This window comes from Triplophysa dalaica, chromosome 11, assembly GCF_015846415.1.
Source record: "Triplophysa dalaica isolate WHDGS20190420 chromosome 11, ASM1584641v1, whole genome shotgun sequence".
Lineage (NCBI taxonomy): Eukaryota > Metazoa > Chordata > Actinopteri > Cypriniformes > Nemacheilidae > Triplophysa > Triplophysa dalaica.
Genome location: NC_079552.1, coordinates 3585149 through 3604711, shown reverse-complemented (window position 1 = coordinate 3604711; position 19563 = coordinate 3585149). Strand labels below are relative to the sequence as shown.

General features: G+C 38.2%; 1 protein-coding gene across 1 annotated transcript; it reads left to right on the top strand.

Moving 5' to 3' along the window:
• Positions 1–9971: 9971 nt before the first annotated feature.
• Positions 9972–17166, top strand: cdc42ep3 (CDC42 effector protein (Rho GTPase binding) 3). The gene is made up of 2 exons (XM_056760013.1): positions 9972–10375; positions 15566–17166. Exon 2 carries the CDS (start codon positions 15771–15773, stop codon positions 16680–16682), a length of 912 nt encoding a protein of 303 aa, XP_056615991.1. The 5' UTR covers positions 9972–10375; positions 15566–15770; the 3' UTR covers positions 16683–17166.
• Positions 17167–19563: the final 2397 nt, after the last annotated feature.

Here is a 19563-nt window from a genome sequence, read left to right as displayed (position 1 = left end):
CTGATGGGGAAAATCATGTTGCATAATCTGCAGTCGCAGTAGTTAAAGTGAAGACATGTAATTTCTGCTATTTCTGTATACTCACCCCCGCTGAAGATATATATGGGATAGATGTGTTTTAAAACCTGCTGGTTGTTTTTTGCAGTTCAAAGCTTGACATTGTCTGAACCACCCTGGTACAATCACCGTCGTAACACATTTTGTAAAAAAAGTATAAAAAAAACAAAGGCATGTAAGAATAACTTGGATTGCAGATTAATATGATATATTATATATATATATATATATAACACCATTGTTGCAGTTGAATTCTTTTAGGATTGTTTTATATCACATTTCACATTTAGTCATTTGGCAGACGCATTTATCCAAAGCGACTTACAGTGCACTTATTACAGGGACAATCCCCCTGGAGCAACATGGAGTAAAGTGTCTTGCTCAAAGACACACTGGTGGTGGCTGCTAGGATCGAACCAGCAACCTTTCGATTTACCAGTTCAGTGGTTTAACCCACTAGACCAACATCTCCAAAATCATATGTTGCAGTGGTCTGTAAAAAGTAAGTTAAAATAATTTAATCTCAATTTTTCATGCTCGTGTTTATTTTGTGGATGTGAAAGGAGGGTGGTATACAGTCAGTTTATAATTATCGGAAAAAAAAAATCTGCATGAGGGAGATACAAGACTCCTTGTCTGGGTTTAGTTTCCGATAACAATGGGCTGACTGTATATCACCCTCCTTTCACATCCACTAAAATACACATGGACATGATGGCCGTTGAGCGTCACACCGATTCTTCAGAAGTCTCTTGATTATTTAGTCATGTTGATTTAACATTGTTACGCAAATGTATTGTAATATTTATCATATTAACAAATGTGGTGTGTTTTCTGTAGCTTTGGTAAAAGTTATCTTCAATAAACACTAATGCAAATGTTATGTCATTGTTGTAGCGATGGACATGGAAAAGGTTGTATGACAACGTCTCTGTTCATTTGAGGAAGAGCAAACATCTCTGATCCTCAATAAAGCAACTATATCCTCCTGCTGGACAGATGCCTGTTTCCTGCTGCATGCCAGTGGTGAGACCTTGGCCTACACACCCTCAGATATTTCTGTCTCCCTTTCGCTGCCTCGCTCCAGCTGCACACAAAAGAGACAGAAAGAATAGAGCCAAAGTAGTGAGACCCACACTTATCCCACCCTCATCATTTTCTGGCTTCTGTGTGGCGCAAATATACAGCCGAGGAGAAAAAGACCAGTCTAATATTATTTTCGGTTTACTATTTCAATTAACTATTTATATTAAATGATCATGTTTCATTCTGTGAACCAGTAAGAACATTTTCTCAAAAATGTCTCAATTTCTCGTTCAGGTCAAAAATGTTTATATATATATATCAACCTGACATTTTTAGGCATCTTTGCATTCTTTACATTTTGCTGTTGGATGACTTTGTCATTCCTTAGGTTTGATTTTGTTGTAATTTAATATGTAACTGGACTGGAATTGCCACAACACATGCAAAAAATGCGTAACTATAATATACTTCCTATAAAGTAGATGCTCCTTTTTACTGTCTGGCTACCCTGTGTGCTATATTATGTCTTCTGAAGCCATATGATTACTTTGTATGAGGAACGCTCGGAAATTTAAGTTCATATCTCTTTTCAGAAGTTCAAAACGATCCTTTGGCTTTAATGTCAGCAGGGTCAAATGCCATTGACTCTTATGTCATAGGGCTTCAGATTGGTAAGGCGTTGCAATTGTACTGATGACTTTTTTTATGACCTTGAATTAACATTTTCTGTCAATTTTCATTATCTGAGAGTAAATTTAGATTATCTGCCCATCACAATTAAGCTGTAAAGCTAGGTTACGTTATGGGCTCACAAATATCTATACATTGTACAATATAATACTACCAATACACATCATTTTAATATGATAACGTACATTGTGTGTTAAGCCACCTTAGTGTTTTGCAGTATTGAAAGATGTGATTATATCAGAAGATTGAGACTTAGGAGACTGACCTGCTTTGAAATAGCCGTGTGGTTTTGCACATCCCTAGGACGAATAGTAAAGCATCTGGTTTGTTTTACATGGGCACTGAATGAGACATCAGATGGAATGTGCTTCATATACACGCCGAACAGCTGCAGACTCACACACGACGCCATTCAAATGATGTAACAGTCACTAATCAAAACTTAGAATATCAGAATTTTAAAATGGACCGTCATTGAAAAAGTCATGTTAAATGTATTAATGTTTAAAATAAATATTTTATGGCATTTTACAGAGTGAGAGTCACAGTAACCACATATTATTGACTGTTTGCAATGCTTACAGATTCTTAATATCAGGATGTTGTAATACGTTATAACAAAAAAGGCTAAATTAACATTTCTTCGATAGGCCGATAATTACACATAATTACACATTCAATCGAGTTTTCTCTAGAACAATTTACTGTAACCTTAAGCATATGGTTCCAAATATATTTGTAAAGTATTTAATTATTTAGTAAAGAATGTTTCATGTGTGGTTAAAGTTTCATTTGTAAACATTTACAATTGGAAATACCTTTTATAAAAGTGACCCAATGTTGTATTGCACTTACACTACGCAGAGCATTTTATCCTTACATGGATGTTGTACAGATAACTTTTGCGTGTTAGTTGCAGTCAACAGTAAGATTTAGATTCTCTAAATACATTGCAGTGTACTAGACAGATTCATCATATGGTACAGAAGGATGCTGTGGTACAGATTCGGTAGATGGTTTGGTTGCTGTCTGACAGTAGAACAGTTTGCAGGAACACAGCGATAAACAATACGTCAGATAACAGGAATGCAATTCGTGTTAGACCGTAAACATCTGCTAAACTCCTCTGGATCTTCTTCGGTTCTTTTTACTTCCAACAGATACACCTTTTCACTTTCCATTATGTAGATGTCGCTTTATAGGCTTTACAGTGTTTGGCAGTTCACAGGTCACTACAATCACAGCTCAAGAACAGTGTGACTATTGAATTGCAGAGAACATCTGCGAATGTGAAAATGTAAATATGCGTTTCACTTTTTTAACCCACATATGCCGGTTGTAGCAAGAATTTTGCCTCTAAAAAATATATATTATATGTACTGTATATTAGTTATATAAAGTAGATTAAATGAACTTCTCTTCTTTCTTGTGGAAAGCACAAGGGACCACCAGATCTTATCCCAGTAATGTAGTCCTAAACCCAAGGGCTTCGTTTTGTACAACCTGCTATTTTACCAACCTTCAGAAAGATGTTTATACTGTACCAAAAAAAGCCAAATTTCAAATTGCCTCCCTCGAATGTTTGCTGATGGAAGTCCATTTGGACAATACATGTGTAGGATGATACTGTAGCTTTATGATAATCAATCATCTCCCTTCTAAAACACATGATTACATGTGTTCTGTGAACTGTTACAAACGCTGAAATAATGTTAATGAAAATCTGCCCTGGTTAATTTATTTACTTTCTAAGTTATTTTATGCCACATTGTGCGCTATTTAAGTCAGTGTAGTAACTCCTCTTCCTAAATTTGTCATATCCTTTGTAGAAAATTCTAATAAATCCATTGGTCATGCTGAGGGTGGAAAGGCAACAACATCAAAGTTAAAGGGACAGAACGTGCAAAAAAGACAATTTGTATTTCCAAACTTGTATGACTTGCTTTCTAAAGAAAAACAAAAGAAGATAGTTTGAAGAATGTTGGTGAATCTTGAACCCCATTAACCTCTATTGTACTGAATGAACTCAAAGACACTGAGACATTTCTCAAAATATCTTATTTTGTGTTTCACGCACGAAACCGCCACATACAGTACAGTGATGCGAGATAAGCATACTAAATATATAAAAATCTGCAGCAACATCTTTAACAAATGTTCTGTGGCCAACACTTAACTTCCGGAAGACCTCCGCAAAGAATCAATATCTGTTGAGTATTTTTAATTGAATACAATTAATATTAAATAAAATAATATTAATATCAAATAAGTAGTTACATTATTAGTCAGATCGATAACCAAACACAGACCCGAAGTAGACTTCGGTCTAGGCACATGCAGTCGATGAAACGTCTATATTTTGTAGACAACATAGTTAGATGTTCATTGGTGTCCAAATAGTTTTTGTAACAATATTCTGTTTGTATTTACTATATGTGTTTCATCGGTTCTGTATTGAAGATTTTGTCGTCTCTTTCCACATCAGCTGATCACACTGAAATCAGCTGTCTCGCACACGCTCTGTGGTTTCGCATGTGCTCCTGGAAACACTCCGTGACCATTGATACAGTTATTGTTGAAGTATCTGTGGTATGTAGCCTGACCCCTCCCTCCCCCCACAGACACACACACGTTTATTTAACAAGTCAAGGGTAGGTCACATAGTGCACTCATGACTCCAGGGATTCATATCATAAGACTGTAGAGATGCTGATGTAAGCATCACTTTTAGCATTTTTGTGCATATCCTTATGGACATGAGACTGTATTATACAATCAGATGTATGATTTGAAATTCTGTTGACAGTGACATTAAAGAAAGTACCCAGGAGGCAAATGCTCACGCTTCCTTAGCAGCTTGATCTAGGAATATTTTCTGTATAATTTGGAAAATCTAGTTTCTTAGTATTTTAAGTACATTTCTTTAACATGTGAAAACATCTGGTGTGAGAAATGCAGTATTCACACTTATTCGAATGATCATTTTATAAATCCTACAAGCCTAAAATAGGTTTTAAATCAGTGTGATAGATGTTTTCTGATCGTCATCTATTTGTCATTGGAATGTTATTTACTGACAAACTGATAAACTGTGTGTTGACTTTCCGGATATTCCAGGGAGTGACGTGGAGTTTCCCTATGGGACACAGGGATAAAATTTCTTAGATAAGGATTGTAAAATGATTTAGAAGAGAGAGAATTCCCAAACATGGAAAATATGCCGGTAGAATTTTAGCGGATTTAACCAAATGAATTATACATAGAAATGTGTTATGGAACCTCATATGTAAACATAGCTGCAATTCCAGACCGGCAGATTTTGACGGCCTTCAACCATAACCTGAACCCAGACCTGATCTAATGAAAACCACATTGTACCCACCACTTCCCACACGAAAATTAAACCGGCATCTCGACCTACAATAATTCTGCTGGAAAACCATCTAAAATTGTAGTTTAAAATCATTCTCCTCTATTTTAAAGCTTACTTAAACACTTTCTATTGCGCGCTGCATGTAATCTGCTATTTCTAAAAATACAATTTCATTATACTCATCTATGCTATGTGTTGTTTAACATATTCACACTCTTTATTCTAACTCTAAAACTGTCTTCTCTCGCAGAATTGCATTCTGGGAACTGACAGCACTTTGTCCTTTAATCACTATGACTCCCACTTTGTAACCACATGAACCCTGTAATAATCTCTGTGTGTGCTGCCTATTCTCATGGTATAAATAGATGTGTTTGGGGTTGTTCTTTCTGCAACTTTATAGCCAGTTCTGTTCGCCACACCACAATCTGATTACAAGTCGACATACTCCAGGAAATGGCTACTGGAATGCTTTTGGGAATACAGTACTGAATCCACTCCTTAGCCTCCTTTCTAGGAGTGTTCATACACTACATCTGATAAAAATGCGTTGGGTCTGCTTCGGTAGCCTTGTGGTCAATGCGCGACAGCGCCAGGCCACGGTGACCCGGGTTCAATTCCCATTCTCAGCAGTGCTTGCCGGTCCTCTTCTCCTGTCTCCTCCTAAAATCTTCCTGTACAATCTCATCAAAGTCATATGAAGCCATCCCAAAAATAGAAATAAAAAAATGAATTCGAGGTGAGTGGATTTTTGTGTGAAAATGTCCTGGATATCCTCCCTGCATCCAAAATCGGGTAGTGACAGTATGTAATAAATTTGATATATTACAAATGGTATTCATGGGTACATTCTGGACATACTGCGCCATGTTGGAATTGCCGTGTGACCCGTTTGATGCACTAACAACAGCTGTGGTAATAATTCACTCAAGGAATACATTCATCACCAGAAATATATTTTTTGGTACTTATACTGTATAATTAACTCTGTAAGAGTTCCAAACTTTTAGATTTTTGGCCTCATGAGGTAATGTCCATCCAGTGCAAACTGAGAAGTCTCTTTGGTTGCTGTGGTGCATTCGTGCCTGACTTTTTTCATAATAGGGTATCAGACATACTAATTGTTACGCATACTGTTTTAAATACTATATAGTATATTAAGCCGTTTTTGACAAACTCAAAGGGATAATCCCATAATCAAGGTTATTATAGTGAACTGAAACTATTTTGCTTATTGAAATAAAAAATATTGGTATAAATAGTATTAAAGATAAATAAATGAAAATTAGAAATGTTGCCTCATGAATAAACTGAAATACGTTTAGGTTGAGGTACAAAAATTAGTAACTAAAGAAAAAAACAAAAATAAATCTTATCTTATATAGCAACATTAAAATAAATAATAAAATGACAACAGCACGTAACAAAATTGCTAAGCATTACAGTAAAATTAACGAAAACAAAACTATACAAGTAGAAGCTAATTCAAAATATAAATAAAGCTACGATAAAACTAAAAACCAAACTGGGATAGCTGGCCACAATGAATTCACTCATTGAAATAAATGTATCTAAGAAAGGCAGAAAACAATATAAATAATAATTATATATAAATAAATATATTATTTGTTAAAATAATTCTGTTCTCAGTATTTGCATGTCTTTTGTATTTTTATGCTTACATTAGCTCAACATCATGCCAACAGCCAGCTTCACCAAAATGAATTGTATGTTTTCAAAATGTTTTCTTTAAAAATATTGTCTTAGCTGTATTTGCAATATTATAGCAGAAATTATCTCTTATATATGGTTCCTCTTTGTATATTAGATGTCTTCTCGCATGATCTCAAACAGTAAAGATCACAGGTGCAGGAGATGCCACACGTGTTGATGGCACGTGAAGCTGCGGGTGAAGAAAGTGTTGCTCTGGGTGTGTGGTACGAAGTTAAATTTAGAATAGAAGCACCACAGAACATTGAGAAAAAAACATCAACAACCTGAGCTTTGTGGTTTTCTTTTTTACAGCTTTTCTCCTCTGTGAGAAGTTCTGCTTATGAACCAAGCAGAACTTAAAACACTCTGTTGCTTGAGGATCTAGAAAAGAAAAGAATGTGTGCAGTAAGTACAGAATTAAACTGCATTAATTTAAAAAAGATGGACAGTTCTGTAAACATTTGCTTAGAGTAACCATACAAGCATTAACAATAAAAAAAGGATGAAACTCTTCCCAAGTTGGTCCATTTCCAAAGGAAATTCCTCATTTCACAACTCTCCAAAGATTTACAATGTTACATTTGCCTTCAAACAGCCATATTAAACTCGACATGTGCACATTTTAAGGCTTCTCACACTAGGCTTAACCCAGGGTTAATGACTTTTTTAACCCAGAACCGAGGTCATTTTTAAGCAACATGTTGAGCCATTAGTTATAAACAAAAGGACAAGGGCAGGTTTTGCAACCAGAAATAAATACTAAATAGAAGTGCCAAAGGTATGCAAGTGTAAGAGATGGAACATGATAACCTAAGGCTATGTAACCTAGAGTTAAAAATGACCCTGGGTTAAAGGTAAAGTGTTAAAAATGTCTTGGGCACTATCACAGCATCACCAAATCCCTTTTGGAGGAATTAAACTAATATATGGGTAAGGCATAGCTCAACCAAAAATAAAAAGTCATCAAGTCATTCTCATGTCATTCAAAATTTGTTTATTACTATTTGTTCTGTGGACCACAAAAGATGACATTTTGAGAAATGTGTTTGTGGTTTTGTGTTCATACAATGGAAGCAAATGGAGGTAAATGTTGTTTAGTTACAAACGTTATATAAACTATCTTCCTATGTGTTTTCTGCAGAAGAAAGAAAGTCAGACAGGTTTGGAATGACATGAGGGTGAGTGAAAGAAGTTTTCATTTTTATTTTCCTGCAATTAATTCAAGATTCTCAATGGAATAGTGTCTGTGTAAAACCTCAAAACATCTGGCACCATAGTAAGTGACTTCACTGTCAGTGTTAGTCAGTTCTGTTTTAAGGTTTCACAGGCTCTGACTGTTCAGTTCTCCATCCGAGCTCCAAAACAAGCTTATTTAAAACTGGGAAAATCGAATGATTCTGAACAGCTAAACATTTCCACCTCTAAGTTTGGGTTTATTTCAACTCAAATATGTGTGTTTGTGTGGGTGGAACTGGAGGTGTTTCGTCACATTCCTCTAAACTCAACAAGAACATTTACAGCATTTGTATGGTAAATACGGCGTGGCAAAATGGAAGACAATACTCTGTATTCTTCCCAAGACCATGTGCTATCCACATGTGACATCACGCCCAGAAACACAAAAAGACTTCATTCAGAAAGCTGGTAACAATGTTGTCAGATAGTGGCAGTTTCACCTACCCAAACGATGACTTAAAGGAATAGTTCACCACAAAATTAAACATCCTGTCATCTTTAATTCACTTTCAGGTCATTCAGAACCTGCATATGACCGTCTTTTGTGCAACACAAAAAATATATATTTGATGTCAGTGGTTTTGTGTCCATACATTGAAATTCAGTGATTTCTAATGTTGTTTGATTACCATGTTTTTGAAAATATCTTTTAAGTTCTGCAGAAGAATGAAAGTCATACAGGTTTTGAATGATGAAAATTGTTTTGGTTGAACTATCCCTTCAAGTTTAACCAAGCACACACAAGCAGAACATTGTGACATGTGTGTAGACTTTGTGTGTAGGGCATACAGATTTTGGTTGTTTGAGTCTATTTTTATCATATGAAGCTAGATTTTCCACATAGAGGCCTTCTGTGAGTTGAAAATAAAATGTATCCTATTGTGTTTCAGCAAAAATTTGCATAATATGTATCGTCATTGTTATTTTACATTATAAAAAATAAATATTAACAATTTAAAACAATATATTACTAACAGTTTGTTTTTGACAATATTGCAGTCTCACAACAGGACACGTGTACAGTATATTCCTCAACTACCCATGTACAATATTAATATATCATTTATTTACGTTTCGCTCACCATCTTATCACAATTTTTCACTTTTTTTGTTGCAATGCATTCTGGGATTGATTCATAAGGATGCATGCAATGCTGACAAAAGATTATTTTAGAAAGCAGCATGTTGCCTTGTGTTGGAAACAGCCTGTGCATCAGAAGCATGTCTGTCTTTAAATGCTGTCTAGGATGGCAGCCTTCATGGATTTAGAGCTTAAGTCTCTCTCTCTCTCTCACACACACTTCGTGCAGACCGTCCTCATCACCATCAAACGTGAGCTTACTGCAAAACTCTCGACTGTATGTTGCCAAGGAAACCTGTTTAAGGTTGAGGGTGAACTGACAGTGCTCACAGAGATTTACAGTGCATCCACAAAGAAGGAAGTAAATGTGTTTTCACTTCTATTATTTTATATGTTTATATACTAATCTTTGTTTAAAGGCATAGTTCACATAAAAATGTGATTCTGTCATCAATTCACACTTATTCCAAACCTGTATGACGTCTGCAGAACACAAAGATACGAAACCACAGAGACATTTCTCAAAATATCTTCTTTTGTGTTGGTCGCATACAGGTTTTGTACGACGAATAAATGACAGAATCTTTCTTTTTGTGTGAACTTTCCCTTAAAATTGTGTCCTTGTTTACAATGTATACATTTCAACATCCTTTATTTATTGTAGTCTGCCTCTCTCTAAACAGAACAGAATACTGAAAGATGTTTTAAGAGCTCAAGAGAAAAGGGAAATGAGAGAGAGAGGCACACCACATTCCTCACTCTGTTACAGTAAGACTGCACGATAGGACACACACGCCACAGTCACAAATCTTCAGTCATCCTCCCGTGACTGATCACTGAAATCTGTCCCTTCAGGAATTACCGCCATCGGCTCACGACTACAGTGGACGAGAGAATTGCATTTCGACCGGCAGACAGGCAGAGACAGGTGCTGCAGGCGTAGAGAGGAGGAGCAAAGACAAGCCGAGCAGCGCAGCTCAACAGAGGAATTCTCAAACAGCTGTCCGGCAGACGTCCTGCCTGCGAGAAGTAAACGCTCAAGGGCAGAAAAAGAGAGAGAGAGTGAGTGGGAGAGAGAGAAGACGAAAACGGCAACACGCCGCACCACCCAGAAGCTACAGACTACAGTTTGGGTCAAGGCACCTATGGGACAACAACCACAGCGTGGAGAAACAGGGACGTTAATCTCACACGAGCAGGTAAATCAAATGAAGATGTTTGTGCTTTAGAAATGCAATGCAATACTTTTATTGTGCATGAATTTCTGATGAAAAGAGATTATTGAAATTCGGAATATGAGTTATGTGTTGTTTTTGTTATGGTATGTTATGTTATGTTATGTTATGTTATGGTTTTTATAAAGCTAGATTAGCAGCCAGATAGGACACCAGCATCCTTCTCAGGGGATCAGCATCCACAGACAATGTTTTTTTCATTTCTTATGTTAATTTTTGAGTGCAGTTTAACAGGATCATGTAGATTTCACGAGCAGTTCCTCACGCGGTGTTCTCATGAGACATGGCGTGTATGTCACAGAGTCGGTCTGCTATTTCTGGTTGTGAAACTTCCATTCATGCACATGGTTGTCGTTAGGACATGCGAGAACTTGCGGCACACGACATGTTGAGCAAATTCCCTCGCAACCGCACCAACACAAGCTGCAGAGAGCAGCTGTTTTCTGTCTCTGCTGTTTTCTGTCCCGCTAGCCAAGCGTTTTGCTATAAGAGAGCTTCTTTTCAGGTTCCTCGAATACATTCCAACATCCCACAGCAAACAGCGACTCGACTTTCTCTTCTGCGTGCTGCAAGCCAAACACAACAGCAGCTCGGGAACAGAAGCATCGGAGGTCGATTGTGGGGTGTAAAAACATAGTAAAACACGAGCTGAATTAAAAGAGCCTCGGCTCCACCCGGAGTGTAATTGAGGGTTCTTTAATGCCGAACGACTGGAAACCTCAAACTGGATGAAGTGTCATTACTCATTGTGGGGTTTGTCTTTAATCATTCAGAACATTGTCCAAAAGACAGGGTCTCTTCTGGGGAGGAATGAAGGGTTTGACTTTAGGCTTGGAGAAGAGAGCTTGACCACTTAACTCTTGTGTGATGTGTGGGAGTGTTGTGGCACCTGTAAGAAACAGCCAAAAGCCATCACGATGCAGATGAGCTTTAAATACAGCATCCTCTCTACTGCTTAAATCAGTCGAGACGGACTGGTGGTCCAGCTTTCGTCCAAAAAAGGCCATGGCTAAAATAGGTCAGAGGGAGAATCAGAAGTGTCTGTGTACATGTCATCATTAGCCCTGTTTAGATTATTGCTCACAGTCGCTCTAAAATGAATCTGACCCACATACTCCACACGTGAGTTATTGAGTGCCCACAGTACTGAGAAAGCATTGAAATGAGATCCGTCATCAAACCCTGTACTGTAACTCATTCACACTTTGATTTCTCAGCCTCAATGATTTCTCATGTCTCAATCTATCTCAATCTGTTTTATATAGTCTCATGCAGTCTCGCTCCCATTCAGTCTTTAAAATATCTCTGGCCGAGTCTCATTTTTATCTCAATCGGATTATGTCTCATTTTGTCTCAGCCTGACTGATTCAGTATTCATTGTATTGTGTGTCACTACGTCTCATTCTGTCTTCACCAGTCTCATCCAGTCTTTATCTCTCATTTTGTCTCATTTGTTCTCAGTTTTTCACTCAAGGACATTTACGCTTGTCTCATCCAGTCTCATTTTTGTCTTTACACTTTTTTGAATTGTCCTTACACAACCCAATTCAGGTTTATGACTCACCCTGTCTCGTTTTGTGTCTTGCTGTCTCATTCAGTCTTTAAGAATAATATGACACATCCCCTTGCAGGGCGTTCAATCCCATTCAGTTATCTCCTCATTACTGACTCATTTTTGTCTCACGCTGTGCTTTTTCAATGTTTTTCACAGGCTGGTGTCTCATTATACAGGCTTATTTTCGTCTCATTCGTTATTTGTCACTCAGCCCCATTCAGGTTTGTGTCTCTCTCAGTCTCGTTGTGTTTAATGCTGTCTCATTAATGTCTCATTCAGTCTTTTATCTTTCAGTCTTCGCTCCTGTTTAGTCGGATTTGCTCTGTCTTATTCCATCTTTTTTCACACAGCCCCATTCATAGTTCTGTCTAATTTTGTCTCAAGTTGTCTCGTTTTTGTCTCGGTCACCTTTTTTGCAGACTTTCAGACAACCTTATTAAGGTTTATTTCTTATTCACTCTCAATATATTTTACTGCCTCATCTAGTTTTAGTCCAATCCCATTTCCAAACTAATTTAATCTCACTTTCGTCTCATGCCGTCTCTTATTCAGTCTTTTTTTAACCTAATTCAGGCTAACGTCTTATTCAGTTTCAATGTAGTGTATTTTATTTTCTCTCATTCAATCTTACTCCGTCTCATTCTATTTTTCCCCGTTTGTGTAGTCTTTTTTTGTCTCGGGCCTCTTCAGTCCTCTTAAATGTAGGTCTTGTGTAGTCTCATTTTTGTCAGTCTCTTTGGTAAATATTTCCCACACAACCCCAATCATACTCGTGTGTCATTCGTTCGGTGGATAGAGGCGTTAACGCATTCAGACAGCAACAACCTGCTGACATGCACTTCTGAGGTGTGTGTGATGATGGGACAGGCGGGGATGGGGGTAGATAGATCCTCTCTGCATTCTGTATGGGCGTCAGGCCACTTGTAACATTTTCCTCTGGACTCATTCCAGCAATTAATGCTGCATACAGGATATGACCCTGAGATAAATCCATATCGAGGAGTGTGAGGCAGCTGCTCTACTTGAAAGCTCAGCTTCACATATGCTTAACTGTTGTGTAGGCTTGAGTTTTTTGTTATTATTTATGAGTCGTGAAGTTTATTCGATGGCAGTTTACACCTGCTGTGATTTTGGCAGAGCAGACAAACCCTTAACCTCAAATTTAATCCCAATCTTAAAACACAACATAATTTTACCCAGAGGAATACTGTATTGCTGAATCAGATCAGTTTCATGTACAGTAAATCAAAATACACAGTATTGTAATGAAAGTATGCTATAGCATTAAACTGGAAAGTAGACTTTAGATACTAGTGTGTTGAAAATAAGTGATGGAAAATCTGACCTTGATATCTTGACAAATCAGAGCAAAGTTTGAGACATCGCTGGAATCTTCAACTCCCGAAGAGACACGTGTGAGATTCAGGAGAGAAATCGGTGAAGGCAGACTGAGATGTTTGTGAATTTTTCATTTCCCATCTGAGCCTCCCGGGGAATTCACACGCTCGCTGTCTTTGATCTTGCTGTGACAGGTGCTGTTTATAAATGTGCTTGCTCATCAACAACCACACAACCAAATTCCAATGTTGCTGTACATGCATCTACAGACTCAAGTCAAAGAAGTTAAAGAATAAATAGGGAAATGATAAATGGTTTCACAGAGATGGAGAGGCGAGCAATATGAGAAGAATTTTGGGGGTTGGAGGATAAGCATCCACCACAGAAAAAGCACAGCTCCGTTTGAGCTGTGACACTTGAAACACTGCAGCGTGCACACACACACGCACGCTCGTATCGACACATTCTCCAGCCTTCCCGATGTTTGTCACGTTTATAAATAGTCTTCCGTTTGCTGGTCCAGCGAGGTTTATTTGTGGTTTGCTGCATCAGTGTCCAAAAATGCTTCAAAGCCCTCTGGACTCATCTCTTTGAGCTGGAGAATCGAAATGCTTATGAATGATGCCATTCATTCAGTTAGGGGACAGAATAGATGCTGGACCTAAAAATTGCACAGTTTTACTCTTCCACCGCGCATGCCAGCTGTGACAAAACATTTTTTGCATGTGGCTTATTCTGTTGAAATAAAAATGGCGTTAGGTTTTGAGTGTTTTATAGAAGCTGTTTTACAAAGAGCAGGAGCACGTTGGGAATGTGGATGTTTTTACTGTCCTGGTCCGGCCGTTGCTTCAGTGATAGAAGTGTGTTGGTGAGGGTCGGTGTTTAAAGACCTCTCAAAAGGAAATATGTCCATAAATGGGCAACTCTCTCTTATGATCTGCTCTCTCTCTCTCTCTCTCTCTCTCTCTCTCTCTCTCTCTCTCTCTGCAAACTTTCTGATCTGATACTACTCTGCACTTCTCATCTTTATCCCTAGAAATCCTCTCTCTGTAGCTCTCTTTAAGCTTCTTGACTCGTGTTTATTAACACAACATTGAAAGAGCAACTTTACTGTCATTCTGGAAAAAAATAACCAACCTAGTTCGTAGCATGGTAACAAAATTTAGAATCTATTGATTCACATAAATTTCTCCCTTTTTTCGAGGCAGTCAGCACGACTTTTAATACAAAGTTGTGTTTATATAGTTTTATATGTTTATAACCTGATATCAAATGAAGTCGTACATATTCACAGTAAGAAGGTGGCTAACCAACACCTTACCTCCCCCCAAGTTTTGCTAAAACACTCGATTTTTACTAGCTCTTACAACTTAACGTCACAGCTCAAATCATAATAAAATAAACATAGATTGTAGGAATTCACACAAAAAGCCACCTACGAATTCCCATCAGACTGCGTTGATAAATATTTATAAATATGAAAGATGACGCATATTAAAATATGTTAGACTGAGAGTCGTGCTGGGTGACAATGTCAAGGGTTCCCGTGAGAATGTGTTGAAATGGCAGACAGTTTTATTTATGTTAGCTTGTTTATGACAATTATTATAAAACTGCGGGGTTATTGAGGTCTGTATGTCCACCAGAGAATATAACTATTTCCAGACGGCACGAATCTCATACAAAGCTCCTTCAGGCTTCCGGCTGATCTTCAAACTGTTGTAAACTGTCAGACGTGACTTTGACTTTAAGCTTTTCTCTTTCTGTCTGTGCTCCACAGATGATCCAGCACGGCCCACCGTCTGTCTTCATGCAGACAGCTGTGTCATATTAACACATGTTAAACGGGAGCCAGCCCCCACCCGCTGCCATGTTTTCCTGTGTCACTTTTAGACAAAGCTTAGGTCTTGGCATTTCTAATAAGATGGTTTGCAATGAAAATCTGCTTTTAGATCGTTGACGACACCGTTTTGTCGTTCTTGTTTTAAATTTTTGTGTAAGAACTGTCTCATGAGTTTTATCACCGGGTTAAATAGCACAAATTATTAGGAGTTATTGTTTACTTATTCCGTCTCCAAAAGACAGATAAGAGATAAGATTTTCTTTGATTATATGGTGCGTGCCATGAAAATTGCAGTCAGATGCTTAAGATGCAGAGTTCAATTTGCTCTGAAATTTAAGCTCATAAAATATTGTACAGTCTTGAACACAATAAAATCTTAAATCTTAACGAAAACGTACATTTTTCTCTGTCTTCCCAGGTAAAGGATATTATTCCAAACATTAGATCTGGATTATCCGCGTCTCCAAGGATTAAGGACATATTTAAAGCAATCGCTTTTTGAGAATGTAACCCTTTCCCTTCCCTTGGGAGACTTTGGAGCAAGTTTATCGTACATCTGAAGATTTACAACAAACCAGAGTGTTCCTCTGTCCTCTCCGTACCTGCAGGACTCTAAAGCAGCGATGCCTGCCAAAACGCCCATCTACCTGAAATCCACCAACAGTAAGAAAGGAAAGAAATGTCGTCTGAGAGACATTTTGTCTCCCGACATGATCAGCCCGCCTCTCGGCGATTTTCGCCACACTATACACATTGGAAAAGGGGGAGAGTGCGATGCGTTTGGCGACATGTCATTCTTGCAAGGAAAGTTCGAGCTTCTACCTGGGAAAGGTGGAATTGTTCGACCACAATATGGCACGCAGGGTGTGTTCACGAGGGCCAACAGCGCCTCCGATGCCTCCTGTGTTGAAACGCCATCGCCGGTACTGAAGAACGCCATCTCCCTCCCAACCATCGGGGGCAGCCAAGCCCTAACTCTACCTTTGATCTCCACCACCGTGTATCAGGTGAACCTGGACCCTTTGGAGCACCTAGACGAGCCGTCTACATCTCCAGCCGGCTCTGATGTAGGAGAAGATCTGGAAATCCTACAAATGGAGACTTTGCTCAAGTCCATCAGCGAATTTAGAAGCGACCCCAGTCCTGTTCCTGAAGAGGACGAACATTTGAGTAACCACGTGGAGACGCCTGAGAAATCACCAGCGAAGGGGAAGATGATCCAGGGCGGTGAAACGGAGCTTGAAACATTTTTATCCGTCTTTGTTAATGAGAACAGCAGTTCCAACGGGATCCACCGCAACGGCGACTTTGAGTACAAACAGGAGATTTTCAGCGTACAGGGTGATTGGGCAGACAGAGATAGCGGCGTGGAGGAAGGCCGATTATGCGATTCTGACTTTGAGCTCTCCAAAAGCAAAAGCCACTCGCAGGAGTCACTCACGCAAATCACAGGATCCATTTTTACTCTTGAACTCGACTTGGGTCCATCCATTATGGATGACGTACTCAATATTATGAATAGGCCGATATTTTAGGCTGTGACTTTGAACGAGAACCAAAGGGAATTTGCTCTCCCCACAGAGACTCGCTTATCAAATCAAAACGTGCAATGTGACATTTGGAAAAATGGACTGAATAGGCTGACCAGAGTATGTTTTTATGTTTAGCTTCAAAGTGTTTCTGCATACTTAGTTTTGCTGGATGGAGGGCAAAATTAATGCAAAAGATAACTCACCCATTGTGCCTTTTAAGTTGAGAGCAGTTTGGCACGTGTAGATGCCAATGATATTGTACATGCAGATAAAAAGTTGTCCCGTGTAATGATGTCCATGCCAACGTCATGCAATAGTAATGCTTGTGTTAATTCATTCAAGCCATCACAACACCGTTCATGCACAGATATATTTATGATTGTTTCATTAACCACATTACCAAATCCTAATGGTGTATACTTTAAGGCATATATGTTTTACATTGTGAAGCTAAATATGAAATAAATAAATAACTATTTTAGCTTGGTGTTTTGTGTTACTTTATTCTCTTGAGTCTGTACTAACAATTAAATTGACTTAATTTTTGCATTTACATTTTGTTAGCTTCAGTATTTTTTAAATAGTATTTTTACTAAATGTAATGGCAAGTTTTATTGCGACAGCTTACCCCATACATAAAATTGAATTGGGGCATGCTGTCACGAGAGATCAATGCATGTTTAAACTATTTTTGTCAACAAAAGAAGCTTGTTTGTGGGGGTTTTGTGTATTGAAATTCACATAAAAAAACTGCAAAAAAACTGCTGCCTTAAATTTTTAAGAACCATCAAATTGGCTTTACAAGTGATTTCAACTTATTTATTTATTGACATGATTTAAACTCACCAAAATAAACTCGCCAACTTATTTAAGATCAAATGTTAAACACTTATCAAAATTAAAAAATATATAAAAATAAATATTAAAAAAATATAAAAATGGAAAGCGATAGCTACATTGTGACAACTAGCCCCGGTGTTAAATACAGAACAGTTGTGTATGATGCTGCATGTGTGTCAGGTTGTTAAATCCTAAAATCAATGAAAGAACAGAAATTGTGATATTTTTGTAGGAGATGGAAAAGAGGGAAACAGAACAAGACAAAGATAAATTGACCCTCTTGTTAGCGTCTTGCATTCCTCAGATTGTGCCATGATGTCCTGTAGTGGGAGAGCGCGTGGGTGAGGTCGTGTTTAAAACAACGTGCCAGTACTATTTGTCTGCGTCTTGTTGGGACAGAAAGCGAGCAGCCTGCAGCATTCCCGGCATTCCTGCGAGAAAACAAAGAGCTCAAGATGAGCCATAAATAAAACCATTGGACTGAGACTGGTCGTAAAACCAAAGACAAACTTTGTCCAGTACGGGAAAGTCTCTCAGAGACATAGAGGTCTGTTTATTTTAATTGTTTGCAGAGTTGGAGTGCAACATAATTCAACTTTTCTTGGAAATTCAACTGATTTTATTTAAACAGGACACACTGTTCTACGTAGATTCATATTACTTCTGATGGGCCTCCACGTAACTGTTACAACATCATATTTTTCTTTTAAAACTTTATTTTATAAATATATGTCATTATCGCTTTTTTCTTTCTTTCTTTCTTTGTTGATTGATAGATTTTGGTCTCAGGTGTGTTTAGCTGTGCGTGTGTCTCGACCCTCTGCTGTTTCGCCTTCGGGAAACATGCTCTCTGTCTGGGCAGAGAATTCTGGAAATTCCCCAGAAGACACGTAAAGGTCATTCGCTCAGCACAAACATCACAGATGAAGTCATCTGATGTTTGAACTTTGGTGGAAACATTTACCTGATGAAACAGCCACGCAGGAGTCTGTGATGTTCCATTAGGTTAATTACTAGAATTGAACAGCAAAGGGTATCATGTTTTTCTATTCACTGAGGTTGTACTTAGACAGGGTGTAGCACAGGCGAAACATATATATTTTTAAATGCCTTTGTTAGTTGATGTGACATCTTGCTTATTTTTGACATGTACTTAGACTGTCAGAGTTAAAAACATATGCTTTTTTTGCAATTGATGCTGCTGGAAGTAATAGGTTCTTGCACACTTTAAAAGATAAAGTGCTTCATGGTGACCTAGAAGAAGTTTTTTTGTCTAAGTGGTTCTATAAAGAGCCTTCAGCATGTGAAGAATATTTCCGTTTCACTTCTTTGGGGCCGAAAAAGGTAAAAAAGAGATGTTTTTTTAAAGAACCTTTGACTAAATGGTTCTTTCCGGAATCAAAAATGGTTCTTATGGCATCGCTGTGAAGAACCTTTTAAAGGGGTCATATTACACCGCTAAAACGAATATTATCGTTTGTTTTAGATGTAATGCAATGTGTCTACACGATTTATGGTTCAGAAACGCTGTATTTTCATCACACCGTGCATGTTTGCATCTCCTCTTTGCTCCGCCCCTCTGAAAGCGAGGTGTGCTATGATTGGCCAGTTAACCAGTGCATAGTGATTGGTCGAATACTGCAAGCGTGTGCCAAAATGTAACGGCTCTTACCATATTTGGAACATCAGTTTCCAAAGCAATTGCACTGACATGTACGCCCACCTTACTTGCGTATACCTTTGGGCGGTCTTGGTCAAATCATACCACGAACTGACGTAGATTTGTGGGGGTGTGGTTACACGAAGCGTTTCAGGCAGTTCTGGGTGAGCATTCGCTTTTAGAAAGATTGCATCTTATTTCAGACACTTTCATTTTTGCAATTTAAGTGTCTAATACATGCACAGGCAACTTATAATACACCAAAGACACAGAAAAACACGTATCCGCGCCATATGACCCCTTTAAGCACCTTTATTTTTAAGAGTGTATAGTGCACCGGCCAAGTGCGGTACAAGTTTCTAGCCACACTCATAACCTTCACAA